At 44.8% G+C, this 19,850-nt stretch overlaps 1 protein-coding gene across 6 annotated transcripts in view; it reads right to left on the reverse strand.

The window, feature by feature from the left end:
* Positions 1–19,850, reverse strand: part of GNL1 (G protein nucleolar 1 (putative)) — a 25,509-nt gene continuing 5,659 nt past the window's right edge. For 2 of the 6 annotated variants that reach the window (XM_036868889.1, XM_036868893.1), the window contains 4 exons: positions 18,541–18,719; positions 18,300–18,462; positions 17,921–18,061; positions 17,188–17,543 (listed from right to left, as the gene is read on the reverse strand). In XM_036868889.1, coding sequence (XP_036724784.1) covers positions 17,302–17,543; positions 17,921–18,061; positions 18,300–18,462; positions 18,541–18,719 — 725 coding nt within the window. In that variant the 3' untranslated portion in view covers positions 17,188–17,301. Of the gene's footprint in view, positions 374–9,626; positions 9,689–12,712; positions 15,734–17,177; positions 17,544–17,920; positions 18,062–18,299; positions 18,463–18,540; positions 18,720–19,850 lie in introns of those variants that run through there. The other 4 variants (XM_036868890.1, XM_036868892.1, XM_036868891.1 and 1 more) reach the window with 4 other exon arrangements.

A 19,850-nucleotide genomic window follows, 5' to 3' on the forward strand; every position in this document is an offset into this window, starting at 1 on the left:
TTAAGTATTCATTTTGCTTATGAAATGATTTTTGGAATTTTCAAAGCATGGATGATAGTAGATTCCTCCAGACCTCTCTTGTGTTTGCTTTCACCAGATTCCTTGGAGTATGGCCTTCTTAATGTTGAATTCATGGCATGCTAATATTCAGAACATCCATGTAATGTGAACTTGGGTTGTCAATCCATAAGAGAGAACACCTGTGGTTTAAACTTAGGCTGTGGTATTATTCTGCTGCCTGCTTGGGAAATCAGTATAGGAAAAATTCAGACTCTTTATGCATCAGGAGAGGGGCCACCTGTACTCCTTGATGGGGATCTTCCTGTGACCCATTTGTTCCTGCTGGGGGTGACCATGACTCCCAATTCCATCCCTGTAAAACAGTAAAAAAAAAGAAAATCAGACATGAGAGCATCTAAAATTTTCCTGTGACCCCCTTTTTGGGAAGTAGAGGGATGTGCTCCAGGAAGAGGAGGGCATATACCAAAAAAGAGGAAGATGTGGGATCTGGGAAAACAGGGCATCAACCTATGAGAAGGGAAAGGGAGTCAACAGGAAGGCAGAGGGGAGCCTTAACCAAGAAAATTACCTAGGCAGCAACCATCATGGTTTTGAAGGGATTGAGAAGGGATTCACTTAACTGGGGGGAGTGTTGGGGGGATACATTTATAAAATTAAAACATCATGGAAAGTAAGAAAATGAAAACATCAGGCAATTATTAAATCCCTGACAAACACCAGTATGTATGGAAAGGACAATTAAGAGAGTTTTACATGTGGCTCAGGCATGAGTAGCATTCCCATAAGTAAATAATTGTAACTCTGACTCTCAGTCCAGTCAGCTGGACTACCTACCCTAAGAGGATGAAATTACATTTATTGGGGGGTGGGGGAGTTGAAAGTGTGGGAGGAAGGGATGTTGGCATGTCAAAGATAATTTCTATCAATAAAACTGAAAAATCAAACAAAGCACGAATGTATGCTATCAAGAGACATGGAGATAACAAACAAAACGTAAGCTAAAAGGCTTGAAAATAGTTGTTTTCCAGAAAAGGGGTAGAAGGGAATGGTTGGGAGAAAGTAGAGGAGAGATGGTATTTTGCTACTGGCAAGGCACTGTGTAACTTTTTCTGTTTTTTCTTTTTTGCCGAGCCACTTGTGGGGTCTCCCTGACCAGGGATGGAACCGGGCACTTGGCAGTGAAAGCATGGAGTCCTAACCACTGGACCACCAGGGAATTCCTGAGGCATTGTGTAACTTAATGAAGGGGGAAGTGGACAGGGCAGGCAGCCAGTCTCACTCAGAGAATAGGGTTCCAAGGAGTGGTGACGGGTCTGTGGGTTCCTGAAACCTCTTCTTCTGAGCCCGAGCACGAGCAGGACTGCCCTTGGGGCTGAGGCCACCAGCACCCAGGGCTAGCAAGGGCACTGAAGCTGCTGTAATATGGAGAGAGGCAAGAGGAGACTCCAACCTTTTGACCTGAGTGGGTCGGCATACTCTAGTCTCCCTGGTGTCTCCATTCCTGGAGTTAATATGACAAATTGCCTCTAAATTCATCCACTTGGATGGAACTCCTCCCCGCACTTCCTATACCCCTCACCACCACCATTTCCTAGAAGGGTTGTTCTGCACGTTGTTCATCGATTTGTTTTTGCCTGCTGGAGAAAGGATAGAAGGGAAGTCCACCCAGCACAACCAGAGGGAGGCAGCTCCGAGGACCCCTGCTTGAGGTGCACAGTGAGATTTTTCATCTCCAGAGGAGAAATCTCTTGTAGGGCCCCAGGAGAGTCAGTGCTGTGACGGGGGCGGGGGGGGGGCGGCGCGGGGCGGGTGGCCTCCGGCCGCGCATCCCGGCCACTCTTTCTGGTCTCCCGGCGTTTCAAAATAGTGAAATTGAAAGGACTGGGATTCTGCCGCTTCTGTCCAGGCCCCTTTCCCCTTTACCTGAGCGTGAGGGCATCACTTGGGGCGAGGCAGGGCGGGGGTTTCAGGGTGTGGGCGGAAGCTCGGAGCTGGGGATTGTCCCCAGAGACAGAAAATAAGTACCCTCGACCATTGTAGTCAATTTGGACTGCATAAGCTAAATTTAGATTCCTCAAAGCTTGGTTCGGAAAAAAAAAAAGGTTTAGTTCACCAGCAAGAGCCCCCTTTCCACCCTTTCTCCACCTCCTGGCTGGCTTTCAAATAGGGGTCTGGCTGGCCGGGGGGACCTGGAATGAGTCCTTTGAACGGAAGTCCAAAAAAGTCGTGAGGGCGAGTGAGATTACACGTGAAGAATGGGGAGACTTGGGGCCGCAGGTTTGGGCTCCTGGAAGGGATGGGAAGCCTCCCCCGACTCCACCGAGAGTGACTAGGCTACGGGCGTCACCAGCACAGAAACGCCGGCGCCCAGTTGGAGTCTTAGCGGTGAAGTTTTATTCCGTAACTGACCGCCCGAGGGTCAGCAGTTCTGTCCGCTGCGAGTTCTGGCTCCTTCGGGGGAGAACCGAGTCCGAGATACTTTATTTCTCCGGAAGAACAACGCTCGAGGCAGACCGCTCTGTGTCCAGGCAAGGAAGCCTTTGAAAATAGTTACACGAAGAAAAAAATCAAATTCATTTTTGCTTTGCCTTACTGAGTACAGCTTACCTCTTAACTGGTCCCAAGGGAGACGGTGCCCGGACTAAAATTGATCTTGTGGGTTTCCATCTAGCGCCTCCCCATAAAGCCGGGTCTCCCCTCTTCCTCTGGGAAAAAAGTGACCGCACCCCCTAACCCCCCTCCCCCGCCCCACGGGAATATCAGTGGCGTGGCCCGCACGCCCCGCACCGCCCATGAATGGAGAATCACACCGGGCGGAGATTGTAGTTTAAAAATCCCTGAACTGCGTTGCGGGACGCGGTGAGTGCAGAAGGGTACAGGCAACTGTTTGGCACCCGGGACGCAATTGTCTGACGCAGACTGCCCTGCAGCTCCTCATGGGGCCTATTCCAGAGCAGAAAGGACCGCCCTAGGAGGACAGGAGAGGGCAAAGGCGAGTTTGAGGTCGCCTGGACTTTGCTGTATAACAGGGCAGGGAGGTGAGAGGTGAGAAACAGTGACCCTGGCAAGGAAACCTAGACCACGGTGGGGTAAGGGAACGGGTGCGTTTGCAACTCAAGGCTTTGGCAGTCTAGACAAGCAACGCAAGGGAGTGAAGAAAAAAAAAAAAGCTGGAGAGGGGATTCGAGCCGTAGGCACCCCCAGTGAAGCCAGCCAGTTGTCAGTTGTGGGCTCTTCCGGAGGCGTCCCAGGCCCAGATGCCTCCGAGGCAAGTGACTAAGGGTCCTCCTAGGCATTGTATCTAGGCGCTCTAGAGAATCAGACCTTTATATTCTGGGGAGCACTGATCGCGCCCTCTGCTAGTGGTTGGGACTCCAGACCCTGCTTGCCCTCTCAGAGTCCAGGCTTGGAGCAGTGCCCCTGCAAAAACCCCTGGACATTCCGCAGAGGGGGACGTCCGGCCTCTAGATTTTCCCATAGACGAAAGAGTATTCTGTTCACGCAGAAACATACTCTCCTAATAAATAACTTTGAGGCTGGCGGGAATGACAGTCTGGGAGGGGGGGAATTTGCACAGCGATTTTTTTTTTTTTTGAGGTTGTGCTACTCTTTTCTTTGCTGCTGATTTTTTTTATATATACAAATTTATTTATTTTTGGCTGCATTGGGTCTTCATTGCTGTGCAGGCTTTCTCTAGTTGCGCGCGGGCTTTCTCTAGTTGCGGCGAGTGGGGGCTACTCTTCGATGCGGTGCGCGGGCTTCTCGTTGCGGTGGCTTCTCTGGTTGCTGAGCGCGGGCTCTAGGCGTGCGGGCTTCAGTAGTTGTGGCTTGCAGGCTCTAGAGCGCAGGCTCAGTAGTTGTGGCGCACGGGCTTAGTTGCTCCGCGGCATGTGGGATCTTCCCCGACCAGGGCTTGAACCCGTGTACCCTGCATTGGCAGGCGGATTCTTAACCACTGCAGGCACCAGGGAAGTCCCTGTTGCTGATTTTTAGTTTTGTTTGTTTACAGAGCTGTGGCAAAAACTAATTCAGTTGTCTTCCTCTCTTAACGTATTGCTGTTGACAACACACTGTGCCTTAGTATCATTAGTGAGGACCAGTAAGAGTAGTACCCACCACAGAGGGGGGCTATGAAGAGAAGATGAATTAATATTTATTTGGCTCTTACACTGTTAGCCTTACAAATGATTTTAAATATCATGAAACACAGTTGATTCTAAGTTTTGATTCTGTGGGGAGGGGGAGGGGGGCAATGAATAGATGGGGAATCAGTTGTGCAAACTGGGTAAGGTTCCTGTTTGGTAAATATGCTAGGAGACTGTAAAGTACATTTCTAGTTGATGTGATATGCTAAGCCAGCTGCAGTTCACATCGAACACTTTAGAGCCGTATTTGACACTCTAAAAAAAATTTTTTTAAGAAACTATACTTTTGTTCCATTAGCATTATGCCATGCATGTCCAAAGAAACTTGAACTATATGTACCATAAAGGACAATTTAGGTATCTTCTTTTTTATATTTTAATAAGAAATGGAATGATACTGTGTTACTCCAAAGAGTGCCCAGAAAATATTTTAGAAATAGAACTTCCAGTGGATGAAGGGGGTCAAAAAGTACAAACTTCCAGTTATAAAATAAATAAGTCATGGGGATGTGATGTACAGCATGTTGACTATAGTTGATAATACTGTATTACATATTTGAAAGTTGCTAAGAGAGTAGATCTTAAAAGTTCTCATCAATAGAAAGAAAATTTTATAACTACGTAAGGTCACAGATGTTACTAGACTAGTGGCGATCATTTTCCAATGTATACAAATATCAAATCATTATGTTGTATACCTGAAACTAATATAATGCCGTATGTTAATTATACACCCATTTTTGAAAAAGAAATAGAACTTCCATTTAAAATAGTCAGGTAGTTGGGGTTACACAGAAATGCTCCCACAAATAAGAATGCCTTTCAAAGGGGGCAAATCTGCTTTAAATCGTGTTGTTTGTATCTTTTCTTAATGCTATGTCAAAATGACTGCAGATGTTTTCATATATTTAATAATCATTGTCTGTAAAAATCATATGATCATTTCAATAGATGCAGAAAAATCATTTGACAAAATTCAACATCCATTTGAAGAAACCTCTCAACAAAGTGGGTATAGGGGGAATGTACCTCAACATCATAAGGGCCATATATGACAAGCCCACAGCTAACATCATACTCAACAGTGAAAAGCTAAAAGCTTTTTCTCTAAGATCAGGAAGGAAACAAGGATGCCCACTCTCACCACTTTTATTCAACACAGTATTGGAAATAATTGCCAGACCAATTAGACAAGAAAAGGAAATAAAAGGAATCCAGATCATAAAGGAAGAAGTAAAACTGTCACTATTAGCAGATGACACCATATTATATATGGAAAATCCTAAAGTCTCCACAAAAAACAAAACAAAACAAAACAAAACAAAAAACCTGTTAAAACTAATCAATAAATCAGTAAAGTTGTAGCATAAAAAAATCAATATACAATCTAATCTCACTTACAATTGCATCAAAAGAATAAAATACCTGGGAATAAATTTAACCAAGGAGGTGAAAGATCTTTACACTGAAAACTATAAAACATTAATGAAAGAAATTGAAGTCACAAATAAATGGAAAGATATTCCATGCTCATGAATTGGAAGAATTAATATTGTTAAAATGTCCATACTACCCAAATGCAATCTATAGATTCAATGGAATCCCAATTAAAATTCCAGTGGCATTTTTTACAGAACTAGAATAAACAATCCTAAAATTTGTGTGGAACCACAAAAGACCTCAAATAGCCAAAGCAATCTTGAGAAAGAAGAACAAAGCTGGAGGTATCACACTCCCTGATTTCAAACTATATTACAAAGCTATAGTAATAAAACATTGTGGTACTGGCATAAAAATAGACATGTAGATCAATGGAAGAGATAGAGAGCCCAGAAATAAACCCACACATATATGGTCAATTAATTTCTGACAAAGGAGCGAAGAATATACAATGTGGGAAGGACAGTCTCTTCAACAAATGGTGTTGGGAAAACTGGACAACCACATGCAAAAGACTGAAACTGGACCACTATCTTACACCATACACAAAAATTAACTAAAAAATGGATTAAAGACTTAAACATAAGGCCTGAAACCATAAAACTTCTAGAAAAAAAACATAGGTGGTAAACTCCTTGACATCAGTCTTGGAGATGGTATTTTGGATTTGACACCAAAAGCAAAGGCAACAAAAGCAAAAATAAATAAGTGGGACTATATCAAACTGAAAAGCTTCTGCTCAGCAAAGGAAACCATCAACAAAATGAAAAAGCCCAGAAATAAACCCTCATATATATGGCCAAATCACTTTTTTTTTTTTTTTTTTTTTTTTTTAATTAATTTATTTATTTATTTTAGCTGTGTTGGGTCTTCATTTCTGTGCGAGGGCTTTCTCCAGTTGTGGCAAGCGGGGGCCACTCTTCATCACGGTGCGCGGGCCTCCCACTATCACGGCCTCTCTTGTTGCAGAGCACAGGCTCCAGACGCGCAGGCTCAGCAGCTGTGGCTCACGGGCCCAGTTGCTCCGCGGCACGTGGGATCCTCCCAGACCAGGGCTCGAACCCGTGTCCCCTGCATTGGCAGGCAGACTCTCAACCACTGCGCCACCAGGGAAGCCCACCAAATCACTTTTGACAAGGGTGCCAAGACCAGCCAATGGGGAAAGGACAGTCCTTTCAATGAGTGGTGCTGGGAAAACTGGATAGCTTCATGAAAGAAAAAAAAAATGAAGTTGGACCCTTATCTAACATGATATACAAAAATAAACTCAAAATGGATCAAAGACCTAAACATAACAGCTAAAACTATAAAATTCTTAGAAGGAAACATAGGGGGGAGACTTTACAACATTGATTTGGCAATGATTTCTTGGATATGACATCAAAGGCAGAGGCAACAAAAGGAAAAACAGATAAATTGAGCTTCATAAAAATTAAAAACTTTTTGTGCATCAAAGGACACTATCAATGGAGCAAAAGTGCAACCCATAAAATAGGAGAAAATATTTGCGAATATCAAGTATCATACATATGATAAGGGATTAATAACCCGAACATGTAGAGGACTCCAAAAACTCAACAACATAAAAGCAGACAACCGTATTCAAAAATGGGCAAATGACTTGAATAGACATTTCTTCAAAGAAGATATACACGTGGCCAATAAGCACATAAAAAGATGATTAACATCACTAATGATTAGGGAAATGCAAGTCAAAACCACAATGAGATACCACTTCACACTCATTAGGATGGCTACTAAAAAAAAAAATAGAGGACTTCCCTGGTGGCGCAGTGGTTGAGAGTCTGCCTGCCAATGCAGGGGACACAGGTTCGAGCCCTGGTCTGGGACGATCCCACATGCCACGGAGCAACTGGGCCCGTGAGCCACAATTACTGAGCCTGCGCGTCTGGAGCCTGTGCTCCGCAACAAGAGAGGCCGCGATGGTGAGAGGCCCGCGCACCGCGATGAAGAGTGGTCCTCACTTGCTGCAACTGGAGAAAGCCCTCGCACAGAAACGAAGACTCAACACAGTCATAAATAAATAAATAAAAGAACGTGAATTTCTTTAAAAAAAATAAATAAATAAATAAAATAGAGGACTTCCCTGGTGGCGCAGTGGTTGAGAGTCTGCCTGCCAATGCAGGGGACACGGGTTCGATCCCTGGTCCGGGAAGATCCCACATGCCGCGGAGCAACTAAGCCCGTGCGCCACAGCTACTGAGCCTGCGCTCTAGAGCCCGCAAGCCACAACTACTGAGCCCACATGCCACAACTATTGAAGCCCGAGAGCTCTGCAACAAGAGAAGCCATCGCAGTGAGAAGCCTGCGCACCTCGAGGAAGAGTAGCCCCCGCTCTCGGCAACTAGAGAAAGACGGCGTACAGCAACGAAGACCCAACGCAACCAAAAATAAATAAATGAAATTTTTTTTAAAAAATAGAAAGAAAGAGGGGGGGAAGCGGGGGGCGGTGGTGGTGGTGGGATGAATTGGGAGATAAGGATTGACATATATACACTATGTATAAAATAGATAACTAAAAAGAATCTGCTGTATAAAAAAAATAAAATTTAAAATTTTTTTAAAAAAGAAAATAACAAGTATTGGCAAACCTGTAGAGAAAGCAGAACCCTTGCAAACTGCTGATGGGGATATAAAATGGCGCAGGATAATAGAGTACAATTTAATGAGGGGATTATTTTAATAGATGTGTGTGTGAAAAGGGTGTGAGCAGTTACCAGTTCTCTTAGAAAGAGCGAGGACTCCGAGCTTTCACGGAGGGGCCACGGGTTTGGTCCCTGGTCGGGGAAATAGGATAGCCGCGTGGCATGGCCGAAAAGATAAATAAATAAATAAATTTTTAAAATAATAAATAAATAAATGGGTATGTGTGGTTTTATAAAACACTGGCAGAGAGGCTATACCTTTTTGCATTCCCACCAGCAACAAATGAAACTTCCTGTTGTTCCATGTCCTCACCATCATTTGGTGTTATCAGCGTTTTGGATTTTAGCCATTCTAATAGATGTGTAGTGGTATTTCATTGTTGTTTCAATTTGCAATTACCTAATGATATATCATGTGGAACATATTTTCATATACTTATTTTCCATCTGTATATCTTCTTTGGTAAGGTGTAAAGTGTCTGTTCAGATTTTTTGCCCATATTTTATTGGGTTGTTTGTTTTCTTATGGTTGAGTTTTAAGAGTTCTTTGTATATTTTGAGCACCAGTATTTTATCAGATATGTGCTTTGCAAATGTTTTCTCCCAGTCTATGGCTTGGCTTTCATTCTTTTTAACAATGTCTTTCACACAGCGGAAGTTTTTCACAAGTTCAAGTGCTTAGCATACTCCAAGCAGGATAAATACTGTATGATATGGCTTATGTGTGGAATCGAAAAAATACAAGAGACTAGTGAATATAACATAAAAGAAGCAGACTCATAGATATAGAGAACACGCTAGTGGTTACCAGTGGCGGGGGGGCAACTTAGGGCTGGGGGATTGGGAAGTACAAACTATTGGGTGTAAGATAGGCTAAAGGATGTATTGTACAATGTGAGGAATATAGTAATAGTTGTAAATAGAAAGTAACCTTTAAAATTTTTATAAAGTAAAAAAAATTTAAGAAAATAAAAACTTTTTTTTTAATTAATTTATTTATTTTGGCTGCATTGGGTCTTCGTTGCTGTGCGCGGGGCTTTCTCTAGTTGCGGTGAGCGGGGGCTACTCTTCGTTGCGTTGCGCGGGCTTCTCATTGCAGTGGCTTCTCTTGTTGCGTGCAGAGCACAGGCTCTAGGCGTGCGGGCTTCAGTAGTTGTGGCATGCAGGCTCAGTAGTTGTGGCTCTAGAGCGCAGTCTCAGTAGTTGTGGCGCACGGGCTTAGTTGCTCCGCGGCATGTGGGATCTTCCCGGACTAGGGCTCAAACCCGTGTTCCCTGCATTGGCAGGCAGATTCTTAACCACTGCGCCACCAGGGAAGCCCAATAAAAACTTTTAAGTCTGTATAATGCTACTCTTTGTATAAGAAAGACTAAAAAATATTTATAACATGTGTGTTTATTCTTGTAAAAAGAAACTCTGTAAGAATAAAACAGAAACCAATAAAAATGGTTACTTGAAGGGAGAAGGAAGAAACTGATGGGGAGTATACGATAAACATACTTCTCTGAGTACTTTTTTTTTTAATTAATTAATTAATTTTTTGGTTGTGTTGGGTCTTCGCTGCTGCGCCCGCGGGCTTTCTCTAGTTGTGGCGAGCAGGGGGCTACTCTTCATTGCCATGTCTGGGCTTCTCATTGCAGTGGCCTCCCTTGCTGCAGAGCATGGGGTCTAGGTGTGCAAGCTTCAGTAGTTGTGGCTCATGGGCTCAGTAGTTGTGGCGCACGGGCTTAGTTGCTCCATGGCATGTGGGATCTTCCCCGACCAGGGATCGAACCCATGTCCCCTGAACTGTCTTTTTTTTTTTTTTAGTAATTAATTTATTTTATTTATTTTTGGCTGTGTTGGGTCTTTGTTGCTGTTCGCGGGCTTTCTCTAGCTGCGGCAAGCGGGGGCTACTCTTCGTTGCGGTGCGCGGGCTTCTCATTGCGGTGGCTTCTCTTGTTGTGGAGCACGGGCTCTAGGTGTGCGGGTTTCAGTAGTTGTGGCTCATGAGCTTAGCTGCTCCGCGGCATGTGGGATCTTCCTGGACCAGGGCTCGAACCCGTGTTCCCTGCGTTGGCAGGTGGATTCTTAACCACTGCGCCACCAGGGAAGTCCCATGAGTACATCTTTAAAATCTTATTTCTTCTTTTGAACTTTGAAAGTATTTTACATATTTTAAATGAACTTAATATAAAAAATCAGTCTAAAATTGAAAACTAAAACATATGAACCTATTTATTTGCATATTTTGAGGTAACCATTAAGAGAAAATAATTATTTCAGGTGACTTTTGAATAGAGTACTCTGTACATCCTTCATGGTAAATATTCTAAAGACTAAAAGAACAGCTAGTAAATATTAAATTTCACTTAGTAATTTTGTTAGTAGTATTAAATATTGCAATTTTGAAATTATTTTATGTATATTTAGGATAAAGCGAATAGATAAATACATCAAAGTTATTAAGATTTTCAATTATCCTGATAAAAGATATAAAATACAAAATTAAAGAAGTTGAGAGAAAACTACAATGTAAAATTTGAATTGGAAATATCAGTATGAATTCATGATTTCTCTAAACACTAAAAGTGTCTTAAAGCAGTGATACCTCTGTAGCAATGAGCTCTCCCAGAATCTAAACAGTGGTTTCCATATACCATTCTTCGTTAAAAGAACCAGTGCTCCTTGGAGAAATGGCCAATTCCATGTCTGAAGCTTGGGAAAGTAAAAACTGAGCCTGGGACATCATCATGCCAGAAGCAAGAAAGTGGTCTAGACAACTTTGGGGCATGTCAAAAGGACACAGGAGTCAGCTTAAAAGGGATCTTACTGGACACATTTGATACAGTTTGAGCACAAAAGGAATAATGACTGTAACTGATTATAAAATACTAAATGGATTAAAAACCCTGGATCTATAGTTTAAAAAAAAAGACTATAACTTTCTACCCTTGTAGATTAATATACCACCACCTTACTCTGAAAATTGGTAATTAAATGGAAATAATTAAGCATTTGTCGTGGCTTTTTAGAAGGAACCCTACTTTTCCAGTTGATGAGGGAAAGCTCCTCTCTAGATTAACATCCCCTTATAAATGGGGGAGTGGGAGAAGTCGAAAAGCACCATTTTGTAATTCCTGATGAAATAACTCATTCAGGCAAGGATCACTATGGATGCCAATTATTGGGTGAAAGCTTTTTTAGAATATTCAGTGTCAGGAATTCCCTGGTGGTCCAGTGGTTAGGACTCCATGCTCTCACTGCCAGGGGCCTGGGTTTGATCCTTGGTTGGGGAACTAAGATCCTGCAACGTATGTAGTGCAGCCAAAAAAAAAAAAAAAAAAAATCACAGTGTCAAAGAACCATGCAGATGACTTGCTAATTGCAAAGGGGAACACTTTACCTTCATAGGACAGATCGGACAGTATCCACCTTAACCAAGTGATTACACTTAGCATCATTAGCTGTGGCATGACCTCGTATTACATGCATTCCAATGTGAGGCAATGTGAAGAACGCAGCACTTTTGAAGAATTAGTCCCAAAATTGGGTAACTAGAATCTTATTTTTTTAATTAAAAAAATATGAGCTAGAGGAACAAGTTAAATGACAACATAGAAACAATAAGACAAATCCAGAATGTAAGACATTCTATAGAAGAGACTGGCCTAGTCTCTTCAAAGAGTCAATTCTATGAAGAAAAAGACTGGATTCTTCTGGATTAAAAAGAAAAGGGGAGGGACTTCCCTGGTGGTCCAGCAGCTAAGACTCCGCGCTCCCAATGCAGGGGACCCGGGTTCGATCCCTAGTCAGGGAACTAGATCCCACATGCCACAACTAAGATCCTGCATGCCACAACAAAGATCCCACACGCGGCAACTAAGACCCAGCACAGCCAAATAAATAAATAAATATTTTTTTTAAAAAAAGAAAAGGGCAAAGAGGAGGACATAATCACAACAAAAGGCAATCTGTGGAACTTGATTCCTGGTTTGTTTCTTTAATGCTGTAAAAGACATTTAAATTGGGAAAGCTTGAATATGCTATTAGATTATATTAGGAATTATTAACTCATTAGACATGATAATTCTATTGTGGTTGTGTAAGATATACACTGATGACTTAGGGATGAATGAGCATGATGTCTGCAACTTGCCTCCAACTGGTTCAGGAAAAAAAAAGGATAAGTAGACAAATAGATGGATAACAAGATAGAGACTAGTAAAGCAAACGTGGCAAAATTATAGGATTTGTTGAAACCTTGTATGAATGTTTGGGTGTTTACTGTCCTTTTTTTCAGTTTGTGTGTTAGACAATTTTCAAAACAAAACGTTGGAAAGAATTTCCATATTATTCTTTTTTTTTTTTTAACATAGTAACAGAAGACATTCCAGGCAGCAGCTCATTAAATTATTTCTTCTTTTTTCTCCCATGGAACCAAAAGATTCTCATTTATGATATTTCTGAAGGCACATTAAGAAACATGTTCAAACTTTGTTATCTCTTTATTCAAGTTTGGCTTTAATATTTTATTAAAAATTCTTGAATTTGTAAATATTAAAACACTGCAGTTTACTACGGACACAAGAGTGACAATGAACTAGCAATAAAATCAAAGTAGAAGCTAAACTACTTAGAAGCAATAGCAACTCCATAATTCAAAGATAATTTAGACAGGTAATTTTATAGAGTTTATTTAATAAGGCTCAAAGCAGCCGCTCAGCCTGCAGTGATGCTGCTCTACCGGCAGATGGCGCTGCAAAGCGTCTCAGGTGCAGCGGGAAGCCCGTTTACCAATGGCTGTCGCAATCTCTTAATTACTTGAACTGATGAGTTCATATTATAATTTGTTTTATTAATTATTTTTACTGCTTATTGCAGTTACTCTTATACTACTTACTAACTGGTACAGAAGTGTTTTAACAACTGGTTGAGCAGTACCAGTGCAAACCGGCTGAATGTCAGCGCTGTTTCCTCCTATTACGACAGAAGCCACCAGGCTCCTGCGGGAGGGTAATCCCTGCACCGGGACTGTCAGTGCCACCCCCGCCTGCTCTCCAGGGCTTGTTCCATCACTAATCCCCACTTTCCTGCATTTTCAGCCTTTCCTCCTCCACTTGACCCTTGTAAACAGCCCGTGAAAATGTTCAAAACTTTAAAAAACTGTTTTCCTCGATTTTATATACTCTGCTCTCTCCGTTTTTCTCTCATTGCAAACACAACCAAACTTCTTGAAACTTATATCCTTTTCTCCACTGCTTCCACTTCCTTCCTCCAAATTATTCCTCAATCCCCTGACATCTGGGAATTCTGACCTCACCTGTCCAGTGGAACTGCTGCCACCAAGATCAGCAAGGCTTTTTACTAAATCCAGTGGACACTCTTCATTCTTGTCATCAATCCTCAGCAGCATTCTACACTGCGCCTTTCCTTCCTCCTTCCCTTAGCTTTCAATGCACCACACTTCCTAGGTTTTATCCTGTCTGCTGGTTCCTCTTTCCCTGCCCTCCCTTTTATATTCTCCATGTCCTTCCTCAGCCCTCTTCTCTTCTCATGCTACACACTTTCTGTGGATGATCTCAGTTACCCTCCTCCCACCTATATGTTACTGACGCCCAAATCTCTGTGTGCAGCCGCACCTCTCTTCCCCCAAACCCCTTAATTCCGGTTTCCGTTCTGTCTCTGGGATCTCTGCAAAAGCCTCTGATCTCTCTCCCCTTTCCAAACCAGTCTCCACACTCCAATCAAAGTGACCTAAGGCACAAATCTCTCCTTCTTGGTCTCAGTGCTCCTCTGGATAAAGCCTTAATCTTTAGCATGGTTGACAAGGCCCAGTGAGAGCTGACCCAAGCCTACCTCTCCAGCTTCACCTTTCGCCACTTCTCCCTTGAACCCTCTGCCCCAGCCATGCTGAACGTGTTAGTCTTCCAAAATTGTTACGTGCTGTTCCTTGTCCTTTGCTGTCCCCTCAGGAATGCTCTTTCCCTCTCAATGCCTGGCTTACTCCTGCTCAGTTTTCAGGCCTCAGCTTGGACCTCTGTTCCTCTAGGAGGCTTCCTCTGACTCACCAAGACTGGCCCCTGCTGGGTGTTCCCATAGCAATTCTTTACCACAGACCACTGATTTTTTCTCAGTCTTATATAACTTGCTATACAATCACAGCTCCCAGCCCTGCCCCCACTCCTTTCTGACCAGCATCACAAGACCCTTCTATATGGAGCCACCACTATCCCACAGGACCCTGTTCCACCCTTCTGACAGCACTTATCACACTTTTTTGGTAATTATCTATTTAATTGTTTCCATAGTCCAATAAATTGTGAGCTCCACAAAGGACCATTTCTGTCACTTACCACTTAGCAGTGACTGGCAAATAGTAATTGCTTGACAAATGGACAAATGTTCGATTGGTGAATGAATCCTTGGGGTGATTATAGTTCTACCCACCTTACTTAGTTACAACTCAATAGGCTCATTTACAGCAATTCTTTTATAATTTACGTATGCTATGGAATTACTGTATTAGTGTCTGGCTGTTCTATTCTTGGAGGGTAAGGTCTATGCCTTACTCAATTTTTTTGTCCCAGAACTCAGCATGCCTGACACACATTGTTTTCAACCAATTTCGTTGATTGTATCAATGATAATGAGAAATAAAGAAACAGAGGCCCAGATAATTGAACTACTCTGGACCACACACAGCTACCTTGTCCCAGAACCAGGACTGGAACTCAGTCTAGAAAAATGGAAGCTCGGAAGAAGTTGTGCAGCATCTAAATAGAATTCCAGCATGAATGAGAAGCACTAGTTTCTCACCATCAAGAGACTGGCCAGAAGCTGTGGGAACTCCCACAGCCCGAGACCTCCATGGTCAAGTATCTCCATAGTGGATGCGACCCAGGAAGGGCGTGAGGACAGGGGTCCTGGGTATTTCATCATGGAGGGGAGACTGGACCCCTGGTTTCCTTTGTCCTTTTTAGTCAGTTTCAAGCTCAGCCTCAGACAGTGGTCTTTGGTTATTATTTACCCTTCTCCTCCCAAATCTATTTGTTGCTAAGATAGTTCTTCTCCCAGTGTTACTTTCCTACAGAGTGAGTATTGACAGGGGCCTGGGAAGAATCATTTACAGTCTGGCCCCTTGGGGATGTTAGAGTTGCCTCCTTCCAGGTCTTCAGCATGAAAATCCCCCTTCTCAGCTTCCCCTCCAGCACCAGGTCTCAACTTTCACCCCCACCCCCAGATCTCCCAAATGCCCCTGGTGAAACTCATGAGAGCAAAAGATAAAGACAGTGAAGAGAAGCAGCACAGAGGCAGGTGTACAAACAGAATCTGATTTTTCTTTTCTCCACTTTTTGAGATGATTCCAACGTCCCCAACCCACCTCTAGCAGCAAAGAAGTCCCCTGTGCTTCCCTGATCATCATGAACCTTCAGAGGATGCTGAGTCGGGGTCCTCTTTCTTCCATCAAAAGACCCAGCCCTGAGGGTAAAAAGCCCAAGATGGGAGACAGGTGGGTTTTTCTCTCCACTGAAACTTTTTCTCTTTTACGGCACATTTTGGGCAACCTTCAGGCATATTCACATGCTGGTAGTACTTAAACTTTGCATTGGAGTGCAAATTCCAGGATTTATGCCCTCACTGGGACCAGTGGAGGGGGGAACTGGAGGAAATGTGTGGCCCAAACACCTCAGCCTCTTTTGCTCCTGGGGTGACAGGGTCTCTGCTGGAATTACAGAAACTGGCCCAAGACCCAGAACCTAAATAGAATGCTTTAGAGTGAAGAGAGGAATCTGGCACGCCCTCTTCTCCTCACCCCTACACCTAACGGCTAACCTATCAAACAACACTTTTTGCTACCACCTGACCCAGACAACATTGTGGCAGCCAATAAACCAAAGCCCATTCTTCCTTTTCTCCAAGAATTAAATCTAGGAGTCCAGCTGCTTGCTTGACAAAGGAGAAGTACAGCAAGGCCTAAAGTGCCCTGACTCACAAGAGACCTGACCCCTGCTGAAATGTGCCTGACACTGTAAGCCAGCTAAGAACCTGCACTGGGTTTCCTTGGCTCCATCTCTAACCAGGGTAAGTGGGATTCAGGAAGCTGGCTCTATGCCCTCCCCTATGAATCTAGTACCCCCTAGTGTTACAGGCTTTTAACTAGTTAAACTTGACACTGCACTCAAAGGGCTCTTCTGCTCAAATCATAAATGTGCATGCTACTTTTTTGCCAGTAATTAAGACTACTCATACACGTTTAAGTAACATTTTCACAAGCATCGAGTCTTAACTAAATACCTCCATCAACAGGAAGTTCTAGAGTTATACTATATGAGCCCTAAGGATTTGGAGGACATTATACACCCATCTTAATCCAAAAAGCTAGATGCCTGATTAATGGGGTCTTGATCACGGCCAGGCAGTATATTTAGGTCAGGCCTGTTTGTGCAGCTTTATATGTTCAGTGCTTAGCATAAGTCCAGACACACAGTCAGACCTCAATAAATATTTGTTGAATTTGAATAAATCCTGTAAATATCTCACTTGGAGACATCAGCTGTGACATCTTCTCTTACTGCTTCTTCTCCCAGAAGCTCCTCGTATAACCCAGGTCTGACAGCAGGGGGGGCACAGGGGGCTGCTCCAATCCCAGAGGGACTGACACAAATTCCCAAAGGGGGCTGAATTTAGACCAGGCCTCAAAAGCCTGAAGTGACCTCCCCTCCCCATGTTGATGACGGGGTTCGTAAGGTGCAATTGGGAGAGTGAGCAGAGGAAGCGGGTTTCAGGCCTTAGAACCCACTGAATTAACTCCTAAGAGAACTCTTCCTTTGCAGAGAGAATGCACGAAAAAAGAAGGGAGAAAAGCAGCGGAGCCTCCCACAGCTGTCAGCCTGAGACAGCTGCTCTCACCTCAGTCCATCTGGGGAAGGGGCTACAAAGCAGACAATCTTTATTCACAATTGGGGTGGCAGACGGGAGAGACCCCCAGGTCAGTCCAAAAGCAAAGATATGGGCGGGGAGGTGGGGAGATGGAGCAGGGCAGGGACTCAGCACTCGTCCTCGCCCAGCAGGGCGTAAGGGTTTCGGGCGGCCAGGCTGGACCCTGGAGCTGAGGTTGGGGTGTCCTCATCCCCTTCCCCCTCCTCATCCGCATCCCGGTCCTCCTCTCCCTCCTCCTCACAGGAGCTGCTCAGCTCTTCCTCCTCCTCCTCCTCCTCGTCACCTGCTGGCCCCACCCTGCCCTGCAAAACCACCAGCTCCATGGTCTCTGGGTGGGACTCCCAGGTGCCTGGGGAACCAAAACAAGAAAAAGAATGGAGAGTTTTGAGCAAGAAACTAATGCCAGGCAAAGATGGGGAAGAGGCAAAGACTAAGAATAACAATAACTTTTATAGCTGCTGGCATTCATTTGTTCACGCATTCATTCAACCTCTCGTGTACTGGGCACAGAACAGAAGCTCTGCACACATTAACTCCAATCGTGACCACCACCTTGCCAGGAGGCAACTAACCACCCTGGTTCTGTAGAGCAGGAAGTCATCTCAGAGCTGCTAAGTAACACAGAGCTGGCCTATGGGTACAGAATCTGAATCCTCACACCTACAAAGCCCACACCTTTTTGCCTCCATCACCGCAGGGGCTAGGGAAGAACACTGGCTGACTGACCTTTCTGCTCGCTGTAGCCTGGGGGCTGGAAACACAGGCTGAGGCGGCCGTCCAGTGCCAGCCGCAGGAGGCTATTGGCCGCTCTGTACACATCATTTCGGGCCGCCTTGGCTGTCTTGTAACCACGTTTCTCTGCCCAGGCTGGAAGGAGAACAGAATGGGGAGGGAAGACCATCAACCAGGTCCAGTCACAATCATCCCACTCTCCTAACACAGTCCTTCCAGTTTCCCCCAGAATATTCCAGGCCCGAGATCTTGCTGGCCCTGAGACAGAAGCCTAGGGGTGACTGGCTAGCTGCCCCATCGATGGCAGGACCTCTGAGGAAGGAGAGGAAAGGAGATAGGGCAAGGGGAGGAAAGCCAGGCGTGTGGAGCCCACCTTCACAGATGTCCCAGGCACACCACGGGTGTTCTGCGGAGGGGTCCTCGGCCTCTGGGTGGCGCAGGTGGAGCAGGGCCTGCACAGGGACCCGGGAGGCCAGGTAGCCCACAGCGGTGTATGGCTCCTGGATTTGGGCGATGGGGTAGACCCCTGCCAGGACCTGAGGGGAAACAAGAGCACTCAGCACCTTCCTCCATCTCCTGCCTTCTCCCCGCCTCTGGCCCCTCTGCCCTCATACCTGCAACTGCCTGGGCAGAAGCGAGGGGAATATGAGGCCTGGACAGTCACAGAGCTTCACGGAGGGGGTCAGAAAGTAGGTCTGAAAGTATCGGGTGTGGCCCGGGGTTCTGGAGACACTCACGACCTTCCGCCCCACCAGCCCGTTGATCAGCGAGGACTTGCCCACATTGGGGAAACCTGAGGAGGACAAGGAAAATTAACACCTGACAGATCCTTACTCTGTGACAGGCAGGACGCCGTGCTATAGCTATAGATGAACGGAGAACTAAGGTGCAGAAAGAAAGAAAGGAAGTGGTATAACATCACAAGTTACGAATCAGGCTCTGGGCTGCCAGGGCTGAATCCTGGCCTCCCCATTTACCTAAGCTTTGTGACCTCGTGGCAATTTACTTAATTTTCTGAGTCTCTGTTTCCACATTTTACAGAGCAGATACCTCCAACCTCAGAGTGGTCAGGATGAAATGAGAAACAAATACAATCGCGTGGCACTGTGTCTGCAGAAGTCTAAGTGAGACATGCATCTCGTGATTATCAAACTTCTCCAAGGAGAAGACTGAGAGCCCAGGGGCTCACTGCCACTCTCTTCATGACCACCACCTTCCACCACACATCTCCGCTACAGCACTCTGGCCTCCCAGTGCCAGAATCTCCCTCCCAAAGGTTTCTTCCATCCCACCTCTGTGGTCTTACCCTGGACCTGTCACTTCACGCCTTGCAAATCTCACCTGCAAGCACCCCTCTCTCTGCCCTGACATCTCGTCTTTCCAGCTCACTTATTCTGGTTCCTCCATTCCAATAAGTCTCTGACACTGACTAGCTTGGGAACACTATTCAATACCCGACTCATGTCCTCACTTCCCTTCTTATGCAACTTAGATTCCGTGATCCAGCTCTACAGCCAGTCCCCCTCACAGACCTTCCACTCCCTGGTCCCGCCTCTCCCCTTCTTCTTAGTCACCTGGCAAAACTCCAACCCTGTAAAATGCAACTCTGGCCATTCAGCAGCTGACTGAGGCTGGGCAAAGATGCACCATGGTGCTGACTGCACTCTGTTTACAACCCACTCAAGTACAGTTGGCCCTTGGTATCCACAGAGGATAGGTTCCAGGAGCCCCTGTAGATACCAAAATCCCTGGAGGCTCAAGTCCCTTATATAAAATGGCGTAGGGCTTCCCTGGTGGCGCAGTGGTTAAGAATCTACCTGCCAACGCAGGGGACATGGGTTCAAGCCCTGGTCCAGGAAGATCCCACATGCCGCGGAGCAACTAAGCCCGTGCGCCACAACTACTGAGCCTGCGCTCTAGAGCC

Source organism: Balaenoptera musculus, chromosome 11, assembly GCF_009873245.2.
Source record: "Balaenoptera musculus isolate JJ_BM4_2016_0621 chromosome 11, mBalMus1.pri.v3, whole genome shotgun sequence".
In the NCBI taxonomy this organism is placed as follows: domain Eukaryota; kingdom Metazoa; phylum Chordata; class Mammalia; order Artiodactyla; family Balaenopteridae; genus Balaenoptera; species Balaenoptera musculus.